The sequence below is a fragment of the Haemaphysalis longicornis genome, unplaced genomic scaffold (assembly GCF_048455015.1).
Source record: "Haemaphysalis longicornis isolate Haplotype H1 unplaced genomic scaffold, Haemaphysalis longicornis Haplotype H1 scaffold_2, whole genome shotgun sequence".
Classification (NCBI taxonomy): Eukaryota; Metazoa; Arthropoda; class Arachnida; order Ixodida; family Ixodidae; genus Haemaphysalis; species Haemaphysalis longicornis.
In genome coordinates, this window is record NW_027526295.1 from 269,377,514 (window position 1) to 269,391,695 (window position 14,182).

Sequence of the window (14,182 nt, forward strand, 5' to 3'; positions counted from 1 at the left end):
AAACAGAAACGCACTCAAATGCGTTTTTTCTTAATATATGCTTGCAACTTATTAAGGAAACACATGAGCAAATTTTGGCAATGTTTGTTTAGGGCGGGTGGGTGGTCTTTTACTACTGAATGGGGTAATTACGGCTGCTTTAGAGGCGTTGAGTCAAATGCCGCTTGTTCAGATGGCCGGGGAACGTGTAGCAGAGGCATTAATATGGAGAACTAATACCGCAGTTATTGCGGTCGTTAAGTAACGCAGCTTTTATATACATCTGAAACGTTAGGCAAAGTTTTCCCCGTCTCTTCTATTGACTGATTAAGTGCTCGCGTCGATGCAGGGCTTTTCTCTGACGTGCACCGTGCTACAACTGTGCAGCACATACCACGACAACTTGCCCAATGTGAGTGCTGCACGGACGCGTACTGAGCTCCCACATCGTCGAAGGCATCTGCATTGCAACCATATGCGCATGTTTATTTCCTTTCCAGCTGTGCCTAGCGGCAACAATAGAGGAACGGGGGCGCCACCTTTGATAAAACACGGACATTAGGCGCTCTTTTTCTCATCGAGCTTAGTAATGGCAGTGCTTTTCTGGTCACGAAACTGAGGCGGGAGGTTGATATAGAGACAAAAGCTTCCACTAGGGGAGCCACCATTCATATTAGGGCCGACAGCCACCGCCAGCGCTGAAATTATGTGCCCCCCGCTGCTGAAGTTACGGCGCAATTATGTGCGTGATCTTCTTCCTCTTACCTTTTCTTTAACGTCATTGCACGCATCAACGCCATCAGATAAAATGAGTCGAAATGGCATCCCGCGTCGACGCGAATGAAAGCCTGAGAGCTGTTTACTTATGCGTCTGGGCACACCTTATAAAAGGCAGCGCGTTTATAATTTTCTCACACCTCGCGATAACGCATTCTCGTATTAAGCAGCTAACTGACTAATTACATGCATACTTACGATTGGGCCTAGAGGTGACAGCTTGCACGTTTTTGAAGACGATACTCGTCCCGCCTTTAACTTCCTGGCTCACTGATGGGAGCAGCTACTGTCATCTGTTTTCAATTTTCTTCTGCAGTTATGATTCCACCAGTTGTAAACAACTCATGACACAGTATGAGATGCATTTGAAGTGATTGAACATATTGAACAGATTTAAGTGAAATGCAGTAAGCCTTGTGAGACAGCGAAGACGAAAAAAGTAACAGAATGAAGCGCACTCGCTCACGTTGTCCACATTCTGGTGCTTTTAGCATTTAACTACACGCAAACGACTTTACAACGAAGCATGAGGGACTGCGATATCGGTTCCTTATAGAGGCTACTTCGTTATATGCGTCGCGCACTTTACTGAACGTCTATAGAGGAGATAAGTATACTGAGAAAAACATTGACCACATTTAAACTGCAATAGGCGAAAAAAGTAAAAAAAAAAAAAAAATCGCCTGTACAGTAGTATAACGTACTTATTGCGCACACACCACCCACCTGATTCTGTCGAGGTTTAAGGTGCATTGCGGCGCAAGGTCAGGGAATGACAAGACATAGTATAAACGCAGCGCGTCAAATGCCACTAGCGCTTCGCGGGTAGTCATAACGCTGCACTCTTCTGCGCGCCTTTCATCGTTGGTCGCCCGAGCATTTGTGGCGTCCCTTTTCTCTATGATGGCCTCCGCGATGATGTCAGTCGTCAGGTGAGGGCAAACCAAGACCTGGGGCGGTATTCCCGTGTTTTGTCCCTTTTGTGTCCCTTTCAAAAGTGTCCCTTTTGAGCGAGCACTGATTGGCTAAAAGGGAACACCCGGATGTGACGCCATGCAAGCACGGCGGGGCTATGAGCCGTGGCTACTCGGAGCAGACGATTTGGAGCAGACGATTTTTCTTCGCCTTATTGTTGGTTCGCTCGCGGAACAATAAACACATAAAAGATACTCTGATACGGTTTCAGTTCCTTAAAATGCGTTTGCAAGAACAGTTACGGTATTTAAATCAAATGCCCACTGCTTAACCGGAAGTACGTCACGATGAAAGGGACGCAAAAGGGACGTTTTCAAAAGGGACAGTTACGAGAATACCGCCCCTGGACATCCACCGGGACGTATTCAACGGCCGTCACAACCGATACTGCATCGCAGCACACACTGTACGGGTTTATCGATTCGTGCATCTCCGTGGCAAAATTAGTCGACTCACGGTCGTCGGCATGCCAATCAGCTGCGCGTGACGTCGTGTGCGGCTAGACGCATTCGATATCATACAATTTTGCTATTGCGAACGCATAAATTTCTGCGCTAAAGAGGCAAATTCACTGTAGTAATCTTCGCTGTAGTCGTGTTCACAATACACGGGGAACATAGGAATCTGACCAGACATGTCGTGCTTCGCTGTACCGGCTATTTCGTAGTAGAAACGTTTGTTGAAGCGCGTTTGACTGTAGTTTAAATCAAACATGCGCTTGAATGCCCGATGACGTTGAGCACAGGCACGTTGGCTTGGACAGTCGGCGATGTAGCAAGCCTACAAACTTCATATAGGTGGGGCCAAATACCGTTTTGTGTACAGGAGCTTCAAAACGTTGGTAATTTTCGCGTCGATCCCTCTGCTCTATATCTGAGCGAGTGACAGGCAACCGAGAACGATAGAGTGGAGAGAGCGTGCAGAGAGAGCTACATTCATGAATGGATATAGCAAAGTTCCCATAGAAACGTCAGTAAAAGTGCGGCTCGGCCCCAGCCTCTGGCGCAGACACCGCGCTGAGCCTGTAGTTCGTAAGGGAGAAGGTTGAGATGCTCTTGTATTCTTATAGGTCAACCAAAGAATCCTTACTCAATTTCTGTGAACAAAAATGTAAAAATGATCTGGTTTCTTTTCCAGTTATGAAGTACCTGGACGTCCTCGTTTAACAGAAGAAGGGCCAAAAAATAAATCAGTCCTCAACGGTTCGCAATGTTGGGAGGAAGTTGCATAATTTATGCTTTTTGCGGCTATTTTTTGTTTAAACGTAATAAACAGACTAGGTGCTGGAGAGTATATATTGTAATAACTGCAAAAGAGCATTACTGTGACAGTACACAATTTTGAGCCGTTAATTGTTACTACCAAGAGCTTAGCAGCACCGTTTTATGAACCTATCGATATTTTGCGTGCGGAGAGGACTGGGATGAATACTGAAGAATTAATGAATGAATACAGTAGTAATAAATGAGTGAACCTTCAAATGAATAGTGGCTTAGCTAAAAAGATTCAGAGAAATCCTGTGCGTTTTTTTTTCGCTTAAATATTTCTCGAATGTGGCATCCCGTAGAGTTGTTCCTGTCGAATTTCATCTCTCTAGAACCTGGTATAACAATCGATCAAACGTGCTGCTGAACTCAAGGTAACGTTTCCCTGTGAGTGCTTACTGTGCGAGAGAACTTCAGAACGTTCGAGAGAGAGAGAGAGAAAGAAAGAAAGAGAGAGAGAGAGAGAGAGAGAGAGAGAGAGAGAGAGAGAGAGAGAGAGAGAGGAGGGAAGGAGGGAGGGAGGGAGAGAGAAACTCTTTATGAAAGCTGAAGAGGTCAGCCCCTGCTAACGATATGACTTGCTACTCCAGTTGTTCAAAAACTTATTAGCAATTTATTATCAAAGGAATGCGATTTCAGAAAGAGCGGGACTTCAGATAGAAACAAGAGTTGACGGAAACGGGCGAGTAGCTGCTAAAAACTAACTATGACAGAATTAACCCCAAACTAACCGTTTAGTTTTTGCACGACACAGCTCCATGCACTCACCCACTCGCTCGCTCGCTCGCACACTCACTCACTCACCCACCAACTCACTCACTCACTCACTCACTTACTAATCGGGCGTTTCTTTCAGAATCAACCAACATACGCAAACGCCATGACGAAGTGCTTCGTTAAGGTCCTGAAGTTAAAGGTTAAATTCAATCCGGTAAGTATGCGAACACTTGTTCACTTGAAAGAGAGAGAGAATGAACATTTTTAATTTCGAGCTCATTGCTACAGGGTGGTAAGAGCACCGGCCCACGGAGCGGGGGCTCGCTAGTAGGGTTCACTATTCCGGGATGTCTTGGTCCTTTCTGGCTGCTTGTGCCTTCTCTAGAACCTTTTTTTAGCCGTTCAAACAAAGTAAAAGAGAGAAAACGAGCTTTAGTGAAGCTGGCAATGTCAGCTGAGCTGGGCTGCCTGGATGCTACGCCAAAATTAATGCGGTGACGATGAAGATTTATAGGATCACGAGGTACACATATGCTTTAACCAGGGTGTCGGACCGGAACCGAACCGAACCGAACCGAAAACCGGAACTGAACCGGTATTTCTGCCGAAACTGAACTCGAACCCGAACCGTTGTTTTTTGAGCACGCTGAACCCAAACCGGAACTGAACGGAAAAAAGAAATAACGGTTACCGGTTCATGCCGAAACGGTTCGACCCTCTGTTGTTGACATTGCACAGGCAATGCAATTTAGGCCTTTTTTTCTTTCACGTACCATCAACTTCGTACCTGCTCGCGCACTTTTCCCTCCAGACAATTGAACACTAGCACGCTCTATGTAACAACAAGGGAAATGAATGAGCACCAACGTAGCAATGGTCTGTTGCTGCTGGATGCGCGAGCGTAGTGGAAGCTGACCAAACGAAATGTCATTCTCCGCAGCTTGCAGGGGATATAAAACGACTGTGCCCTTCCCTAGCAGCAACTTTAGTGGGGCAATCAAGCTGCAGGAGTGCTCCAGTTCGCAACAGCGAAAGCCCGATGTGTGAAAACTTTTTCCATTTCATAATTTATTTAAAAGGTCCGACACCTGCAAATTGTAATATTTGACAAGTGTGACCGCAGGAGCTGCTCAGTCGCTAAGCGGCTTGCTGCTGACCACAAGTGGCTTCGATGTCCCTTACCCACGACCGTTTTTGAGGACAGTACAGTGGACAAGCTCTGTTTTTTACAAGTACAAATAACAACACATATGTCAGGGAAAACTGTTAAGGTGCGCACTTAATCTCTTGGCAAGAAACTGCAGTCCTCGACCTTGTATTGGAAGCAGAAACAGTAATAAAGCAGATGACACGTGCAGAAAGGAAGGCCGGCACCTCACACTGTCCCATTCGCCGAGCGATCATCTTTTCTGCTTGTTCTGCAGTTTTGGCTCTTTCAGATCTGCTTTTTTTTCGAAGGTGCAGTTGTGCTGACTGCCCAACTCGCTACATTACTTCTACTGCTACTCGTTCCGGAGGGGAGTACTGATTTGATTTGATTGTGGGGTTTAACGCGCCGACCCAGCACAGGCGATGAGGCGCGCCGTAGTGGAGGGCTTCGGATTAATTTTGACCACCTGGGGATGCTGGGGCTTGGACCTTGATGCTGGGGCTTGGAGTTATGTCCTGGCCATCAAGGAGTATTTGAATGTATTCCTTGGTTTGGCGTGAGGGCGGACGACAAGGAGCTGTGATTGTTTACATGAACACTGGAGGCCACAGGCTTTAGCACAATGGCGTACTAGAAGTGAGATGCCATGCATTGGTGTGAGAGAGAGAGAAACAACGTTTTTTATTGTCCGGCAAAAAGACGCGGCCTAAACGTCACGCTGGACAGCCACCCGGCGCTCGCTACCTACTCGCACCCAGCCTCCGAGGAGAACGTGCTGTCGGCCGCTGGCGCTCGAGATCCTCCAGCGCTTGCTGGACGACCTCGCGCTGGGCGTCGTAGTCCACACCCGCCACCGCACTCGCTAGGCGCGGCGGCAACGCGTCTGTGACACCGTCCTCTACTTTGCATTTCCACAGCATGTGCGCCATGGTGGCTCGGTCCTCGCCACACACCGCACACACGTCACTGGCGTACACCTCTGGGCACACATGTTTCGCCACCACCAGTGTCCACACCGCTCGCGTCTGTAGCTGCCGCAGCGTCACCGCCTCCTGTCTCGTGAGCTTACGGTGGGGCGGCGGGTACGTCCGCCTGCCCTCCCGGTACCAGTCCAACACGTCCTTGTACGAGGCGATCGGCACCACTTCGTCGTCGTCCTCCGCAGGTCGGGGGCTCGGGCTCGCGCCGCGGCTGGTGAGCGCGCGCGCCGCCCGGTCCGCCGCCTCGTTGCGGTTCTCGCCCGTGCTCACCGGGCCCATGTGTGCCGGAAACCATTTCACCGTCACCGGCACCGCTCTGTGTCCTAGGGCCCCGCACACCCTCGCCGCGCACGGGGACACGTTGTCCGTCGCAAAGTTCACGATCGCACTCCGCGAGTCGCTTATCACCGTCGTACACCTCGGGTTCGTCAGCGCCAGCGCAATGGCCAGCTCCTCCGCATTCTCCGGGCTCCGCGCCCGCACGCTGCACGCCGTGCACAGCTCCCCGGAGGTCGCTGCGACCACGGCCGCCGCGTACGTGCCCGGGCGGTCCGAGTACCTCGCCACGTCGACGTAGAAGGCTCCGTTGTCCGACGCGTGCGTGGCCGTGAGAGCTTTCGCCCTCGCCAGTCGACGCTCTCGGTCCACCTTGGGATGCATGTGTCTCGGGATCGGCGGCACCTGCAACGAGCGGAGCAGCCCGCACGGCAACGGCGACCGGCCCACACTCCCTTGCAGCCCCCCGCGGTATCCCACTCTTTCCAGTATCGAACGCCCCGTCCTAGGTCGCGCTAACCTAGCCAGCTGCGCCGTTCGCTGCGCCTCGGCTATCTCATCTAGCGTGTTATGCACCCCCAGCTCCAGGAGTCGCTCTGCGCTCGTGTGCGTGTACAGCCCCAGTGCCGCCTTGTATGCTTTGCGTATAATCGCGTCCACCTTCTGGCGCTCCGCCGCCTTCCAGTCGTGAAAAGCCGCGACGTAGGCCACGTGGCTGACCGCAAACGACTGCACCAGCTTCAAGAGACTGGCTTCTTTCATCCCCGCGTGCCGCGTCGACACCTTCCTGATGAGCCGAATGGCCGTAGACACCTTCGCGTCCAGCTTCGCAATTGTCAGGCCGTTGTGCCTCAGCGCATCGATGTGCAGCCCCAGCACCCGTGGCGTCTTCACGTGCGGGATGCCGTCCCGTCCCTCGTTCTCAGGTTGATATCCGGCTCGGTCGTGTCACTCCGGCTCTTCTCGCGCGGCGGTACGATCAGGAGCTCCGACTTCGCCGGCGAACACACCAGCCCCGTTCCCCGCAGCTGGTCTTCGATCTCGTCGATCGCCCGCTGCTGTGCCGCCTCGATCTCGCCGTCGCTGCCGCCGGTCACCCAGAGTGTTATGTCGTCGGCGTATATAGTGTGCTTGACGTTCGGGAGACTCCGCAGTCGCTCGGCCACCCCGATCATTACCATGTTAAACAGTACCGGCGAGATCACGGCTCCCTGCGGCGTGCCCACGCTCCCCAGCGTCTTGTTCGGTAGCTCCATGTCGCCGGCCACGATCGTCGTCGTACGGTCCGTCAGAAAGTATTTGACGTAAGCGAACGTGCGTTCTCCCATGTTCAGCAGGGACACTTGCTCGAGTATCGCCGAGTGGTGGACTTTGTCGAACGCGCTCTGCAGGTCCAGGCCTAGCAAAGCGCGGTTGTCCATGGAACGGGTCGGTTGGTCCATCACCTCGTGCTTGATCAGCAGCATCGCGTCTTGCGTGCTCAGGTTGGCCCTGAAGCCCAGCATCGTGTCCGGGTACAGCCCTTCCTCCTCCAGGTACGTCTGCCAGCGGTTGAGTATCACGTGCTCGAGCACCTTTCCCACGCAGGACGTCAGCGAGATCGGCCGCAGGTTCTCGATGTGTGGTGGCTTGCCCGGCTTCGGGATCAGCACCGTCCGCGCGTCTTTCCAGCTCTTGGGCAGCTTGCCGGCGCGCCAGCACCCGTTGTAGTACCCCGTCAGCGCCGTCACTGCCACGTCGCTGAGGTTGCGCAGCGCCTTGTTCGACACCTTGTCCGGCCCCGACGTCGACTTGCCGTTGATCGTTTGAAGCACCGCGCGGACCTCCCACTCCTCGATGTCTGCGTCGAGCCGGGTGTTGGCTGCGCCCGCGTAGCTCGGGAGGGGGTCTGGCGGGGTGGACGGAAGGTACTTGTTGTCCAGGCGCCGGCGGACCTCCGCCTCGCCAAGCTCTCGCTTTGCCTTGTGCAAGGTGCGCGCCAGGATGTGGTGGTGCGTCCCCTTGGTCTTGCCCTCGTCCAGCAAGTGGCGCAGCAGCTGCCAGGTGCGGCTCTTGTGTATTTGACCGTCCGCCTCCTGGCAGACCGCGTGCCACTGCTGTCTGCAGAGCACCGCGCTGTGCTTTTCGATCTCCCGGTTGAGCTGGGCTACCCGCTTGCGGAGCTTGCGGTTGTGGCGCTGCCGCTTCCACCTGTCTCTCAGCGAGTTCCGCGCCTCCAGCAGGTGCGCCAGCCGGCTGTCGACCTGCGGGGTCTCGTCGTCCACCTCCATCTCCGTCGTGGCCGCCTGCGCCGCCGCGTTGAGGGCTCGCGTCCACTCGTCGATGTCGTCGATTCGCTCCGGCACCCCACCCAGGGCCTCTCTGTACGCACTCCAGTCCGTCACACACTGCTTCCGGGGCGTCGGCGCCCTGCCGCGCAAAGGTACCACGATCTCCAGGACACAGGTGCGCCAGCCGGCTGTCGACCTGCGGGGTCTCGTCGTCCACCTCCATCTCCGTCGTGGCCGCCTGCGCCGCCGCGTTGAGGGCTCGCGTCCACTCGTCGATGTCGTCGATTCGCTCCGGCACCCCACCCAGGGCCTCTCTGTACGCACTCCAGTCCGTCACACACTGCTTCCGGGGCGTCGGCGCCCTGTCGCGCACGCGCAAAGGTACCACGATCTCCAGGACACAGTGATCGCTGCCCAGCGTCTCGCCCGTGTTTCGCCACCGCACTCCGGCCTTCTTGCAGAACGCCAGGTCCGGGTTCATGTCGCGCTGCACGGACGTGCCGTGTCTCGTGTACTCCGACGGGTCGTTCAACAGCTGGTACCCCGCGTACGTGGTCTCCTCGAACAGGCTGCGCCCCTTCGCCGTCGTCTTCGGGTACCTCCACGCCGTGTGCGGAGCGTTAAAGTCCCCACACACCAGTGCGGCGCTGTCCCCGGCCAGCTGACCCACCTTGTGCATCATAGTCCGAAACTTCTGCTGGTACTGCTTTGGGTTACTGTAAACATTGATCACAAACACGCTTTCCTTCTTCTTCCGTCCCGTGACGACCTCAATCACCCGGTGCTCGATGGCGCTGTTGCTCAGTAGCTCGTGCTCCACGTACGTGAGCCCTTTCTTCACAAGGGTGCACACTTCCTGCCCGGAACCCTTCCCGAGCGTTCTCGCGCTGGGCGGACTAGCGTACGAGCGATACCCCGGCATGCTCGGGGGAGCCTCGCTGTGCGTCTCTTGCAGCAGAATCACGTCCGGCCGCCGGCCGGCTTGACCAATGTACTGTTGTAACGACGCCTTCTTGCCGCGCAAGCCGTTCGCGTTCCACTGCCACACAATGAGCTCATGTCTCACTGCTGCTCGGGCCATGATGGGCGTTGGTTAGGGTGCTGGTATTGGGTTCCTGCGCTCAGTCTCGCTATGGCCTCCTGCATTTGCACCAGTGTCTCCTGGATCGCCTGGAACATCTGCTCCAACTTGGTCAGGTGGACGACGATGTCGGCCGTCGTCGCCTCCAGTGCCGCTAGCCTCCTGTTCGTAGACTCTTCAAACTTGTCGAAACGCTCCTCCAGCCGCTGGATGCGCCTGTCGATCGCCCTCGTCTCGATCGCCCGCCTCTTGGCTCGGGGCTCGGGACCCTTGGTCATGGTTTCCTCTCTCACCGCCTCTTCGGCCGGCGCCTCGGTCTGTACCTCCATGGCTTGCGCCTGCGCCTGCGCTTGCGCATGCTCCTGGCGTTGGTTGGCAAGAAGCAGGTCCAGCTTCCTATTCATCTCCAGCATGCGCATGTCTTGCTCGGCGATACGCTTCTTCAGGCGCTCGTTCTCGTTGCGAAGCTTGAGCATCTCGGGGCTGGGTTGCGGTTGACTCGCCGTCTGCTGCGGAACGGCCTTTCGCTCTGGCGCTTGTGGTCCGACCACGTCGACCCACGCCACGCGCTCTCTCGACTTAGACTCTCTCTTTCGGCTCGTGGTGCGGCTCGCGCTGCGCCGCCGGCTGCCGGAGCGCCGCCGGCTCCCGCTGCGCTGACGTAAGCGCCCGCGCTCGCTCGCCACCTGTGCCATCACGTGGTCGCGTGGCTGCAGCTGTGGGAACGCCGCTAAGCCTAATCGGGGCTGCTGAGCCTCCACGTGCCTGCGCTCCCACCGGCGGCGCGTCACCACGTACGGAACTTTGTACCGATTTTTGCACCCCGCCGCGCCGGTGGGATGCGCTCCGTTACACAGCTTGCATCGAGGTTGGCATTCTCTCTCGTGACCCGGGCCGGGGTTCGGCGCGTTACACGCAAAGCACACCTTCGTGTCCGGAAAGGGGCACACGTCCGTTCTGTGACCGACTTTGCCGCAGCAACGGCACACTTCGAAATGCTGTCTATACAGACTACACTTCACCAAGATGGCTCCGTACTTTACGTAGTTGGGCACCTTAGTTCCCTCAAACACCACAATGACCGTGGTCGTTTTTTCGATTCTATGCGCATCTAGCGCGAGTGGATTAGCGTCATTTACAATATTGTCCTGAAGCTCCCGGTTCGAATCCGACAGCGATATTCCCCGAATGACCCCCTTAGCGGTGCCGTGGGGCGCCGACAAGTAAGCGTTAACCTCGTGGTCTCTATCTCCGACTCCAGCAGCCGGATCCCTGCGTATTTGCTAGCCCTTCCCTCGTGCGGGGTACTTATTACGATAATGTTCTGAGCCACGTTAGTGCACATGGTGTCCTCCTTCGGCTCCTGGAGCGAGGTCCCTGCCGCCGCGAAAATAACGGCCATTAGCCTAGACGCGTCGATGCGGCCCACGTTGAGTCCACCGCGCGGCCTAAGCACGATCTTAATTTCCTCCCTCGGCAGCGTCCGCGGCATGCGGCCGCCCTACTGATTCTAGCAGATACCTTTTGCGCAAACTGCGCGTTGCCAACTTTGGGGGCTGCAAGGACAGGAACCGACTCACCGCTTGCCGCGCCGGCCGCTCGCTGCCGAAGTCGCTTGCCAGCCGCCTGCCATCCCTCCGTGTCCGATGGTTGCAAGTCGGTGCCGTCGACCGTCACCGGCGTTCGTCCCTCGTCGTAGTTCACACACGTCTTCTCCGGCCAGCGGGGCACCGCCGGTATCCATCGCCGATGTCTCCTGGGGGTAGTAGCCATCTCCCTCTCTCGGCGGCCGCCGCCGGCACGCCCGGGGCCGAATTCTAACTGGGCCTCGGTTAGGCTTAGCTGGCCGGCCACGCTGGGAAACTTTGCACTCAAATAAATTGGTGAAAATTTGATGCACCTCACCAAATCTAGTATCGGTCGATGCCTCCGGTCAAGCTGCGTCGACTAGTAGCAATGGTCCATCGAAGAAGCTAATTAGCACCGCACAATTAGTCATAATCTACGGAGCCGATGCGACACACGTCCACTCGCTCCGGCGACTGCAGCGCCCCTCTGCATTGGTGTGAGCTTCCTTTAATTTTTGTAACTCTTAGCACATGAGCAAGGTGCGCACAGGGCCGCTAGACGGGCGTGAGTGGTCGCGTGACACTTTCACGTGGCATTCAGCGAGAACGCAGGGGGTAAACCCGTAGATGCGCTTGGTGAGTACACCACCTGTCTTCGCAGTCTTCGCGTGGGCTCGTAGCTAAATCGGTAAGACAACGGGCTTTCGCTTTGTTAGTCTGTTAGTTCCAGGTTCGATTCCCGGTGGTGCCAGTAAATTCGTCCCGACCCTGATTCGTCCCTGATTCGAACTTTATCAGGGTTCGTCCCGACCCTGATAAAGTTCGCGCAGTTCAGAACTTTCCAGCTCCGCGGTCGACGAAAGACGTTCGAAGCTTTCTCGGACTTTGTTCGTATTTTCGACGCTTTATCAAGAACTTTGCTCGTAACAACATTCCTCAGGCCACGGCTGAGGGCTGCCCGGGAAATGAGCGTTGCGGGCCAGAGCGTGAGTTTGATCATTACCCTCTATGCCTTGGTGGCCAAGAATTGATTCGAGGAAAACGTGTAGGTGGGGATGAGCGTACATGTAAGTTGTCAGGCTAGTGTGGACAGGGGATGGAATGGCATTCGTGGCGAAGCTTCGTAGTGCTCCCTGGCTGTCCTTGCGGACTTTAATGTCTTTCGTCCGATGCTGGCGAAGTATAATGGCTTCTGCGATGGCTTGAGTCTCTGCAGCTGTGGGCGAGGGGACGTTGGCGTGATGCCGTACGTGAGCTGCGTGGGGGCCAACCGATGCCGTCGTCGTGGTATGCTCCACAAAACGGGCGTCCGTGCAGCAGCTGTCATATGGGTCGATTCCGGTAGGTGTTGAGTGAGAGGTGCTCTATATACGTTCCTGATGGGTGGCACGACTCGTGTTTTGGTATCGGTAGCACTTCGATTCTTGGCATGCTCTCCCAGGGTGGCTACTGAAAAGGGGGGGGGTAATGGGTGGGAGGTAATCGGCGGGGTACCCGAGGGGTGAAGAATTTCCCACCCTTGCTTTGAAGTTGTTAGACGGCGGTGCATAGCTTCATGATAAACTGAGGCTTTTTCTTCAAGACTGTTGTGGACGCAGCGTCGCTCCCATTTCTATGCGGATGAATTTTCCGGTGGCTGTTTCTATTTTGTTAGCTTGTGTCTGGTAAGGCGCTGAAAAGGGTGCGCTACATGACGCGTGAATACACGAAGGCTTCGACTACTTTGTGTAATACGTGGTCTTTGAGCCCTAGATGGTGACCCGTCGCGCGGTGGAGCATTTCGTGGATTTCATTAACCTGGGCAATCATGCCTTTGACCCATTCTTGCTTTTAGCGCCTTGTTAAAAGATGAAGCCCAGGACCTCGAAGTGGCTACGGCAGGGAATGGCTAAATTGTTTACTTTCAGAGTGATGAGGTTGCAATACTGATTAGTTTTTTTTGTGCTGTTGTCCGATACAACTACGTATCCCGATTTCTCGTTTGAGCAGGTGAGTTCGACATCGTGGGCGTGCCCGCCGATGATATCGAGGCCCCGTTGTAATGTATGTTCCTGTCCTCTAGGGCTACCCTTTGTACACCAGAGTGTGACGTCGTCAGTGTATATGGCGCGTTGAAGATTTGTGATGGCGTTCAGCTTGCAGGACATGCAGAAAGAAAGAATTTGTCTAACCTATTAGCGAGGAAAATTATTCCTACCACAATTATTCCCTTAAACGTTTTTCAGGAACTTGAAGATGCATTTTCTGGAAGCCTGGAGGAGATGATGAACTCAACAGAGGTAAGAAATCCCGCTTGCATGTACTGCAGGCAATTGAAGTGCGTGTACTTCAGTTGAAGTTTAATGTTGAAGTTCATATAGGAAGTAGATACATTGCCTCAACCGCTGGGCTGGTTACACTTCATTGTAAAAAATCTCTACGGAAAATTTTGGAATGTGGGGATTGGTATGTTTAATGCGAACGTGTTCGCCGATTTCCTTTTTCAGAAATGCATGAGAGAAGGATTTCTTGGAAACGACGTCAAGGTGTCGCTTGCAATGGTTCGCTACGTGCGCTCTGTGATCCTAATGAACGGAAGGGGCTGAGAGAACTTCGAATGCCCTGCACCATCGTTCGGCCTAGTGATCGCAGTTGACCCAAGTGTCCTACGGCTAGTAAAGAAAATAAAAACAACTTTCTGAGATCACATGTCATGTCCCGAAGGGTTTGAAGGGTGACTTTCATAGCAAATAGTTTGTGCCTATAAAAAGAAGTGCCCGGCTGAGTTACTGATTAATCAAACCAGTCACTCAAACAAGTGTAATGCAGACAAGTGGAAATCCAGACTTGAAATTTCGGGACTACTTTCTTTTTGTGGTGTAGATACTAAAAAACTCCACATTTGTAAAAATTACTGTTAAGGGAATACGTTTTGCCGGAATTCCAGGTTATTTGGATTTTTCGTAGATGCGTTAAATCAGGCATCAGCAACCTGCGGCAAGCGGGTGACAAGCGGGCCACATGCGGCCCCCAGGCCAGTATCATGCGGCCCCTATAGCACGTCGTTAGAACCTCCCCCCTCCCCCTGTGACTCCCCATCTGAAGGCCGACACGCAAGCTCTGACCTCAAATGGGTTTAGACGGAAGACATTAATCGCTTCCAGT

The 14,182-nt window shown here is 54.2% G+C and overlaps 1 protein-coding gene across 1 annotated transcript in view; it reads left to right on the top strand.

The window, feature by feature from the left end:
* LOC144167777 (uncharacterized) overlaps window positions 1–13,693 on the top strand; it is a 29,488-nt gene extending 15,795 nt beyond the window's left edge. Inside the window, exons 4-7 of the mRNA XM_077696957.1 lie at window positions 329–391; window positions 3,853–3,927; window positions 13,264–13,317; window positions 13,525–13,693. Of these exons, the coding sequence (XP_077553083.1) occupies window positions 329–391; window positions 3,853–3,927; window positions 13,264–13,317; window positions 13,525–13,623 (291 nt within the window). The 3' untranslated portion in view covers window positions 13,624–13,693. The remainder of the gene's footprint in view (window positions 1–328; window positions 392–3,852; window positions 3,928–13,263; window positions 13,318–13,524) is intronic.
* Window positions 13,694–14,182: the final 489 nt, after the last annotated feature.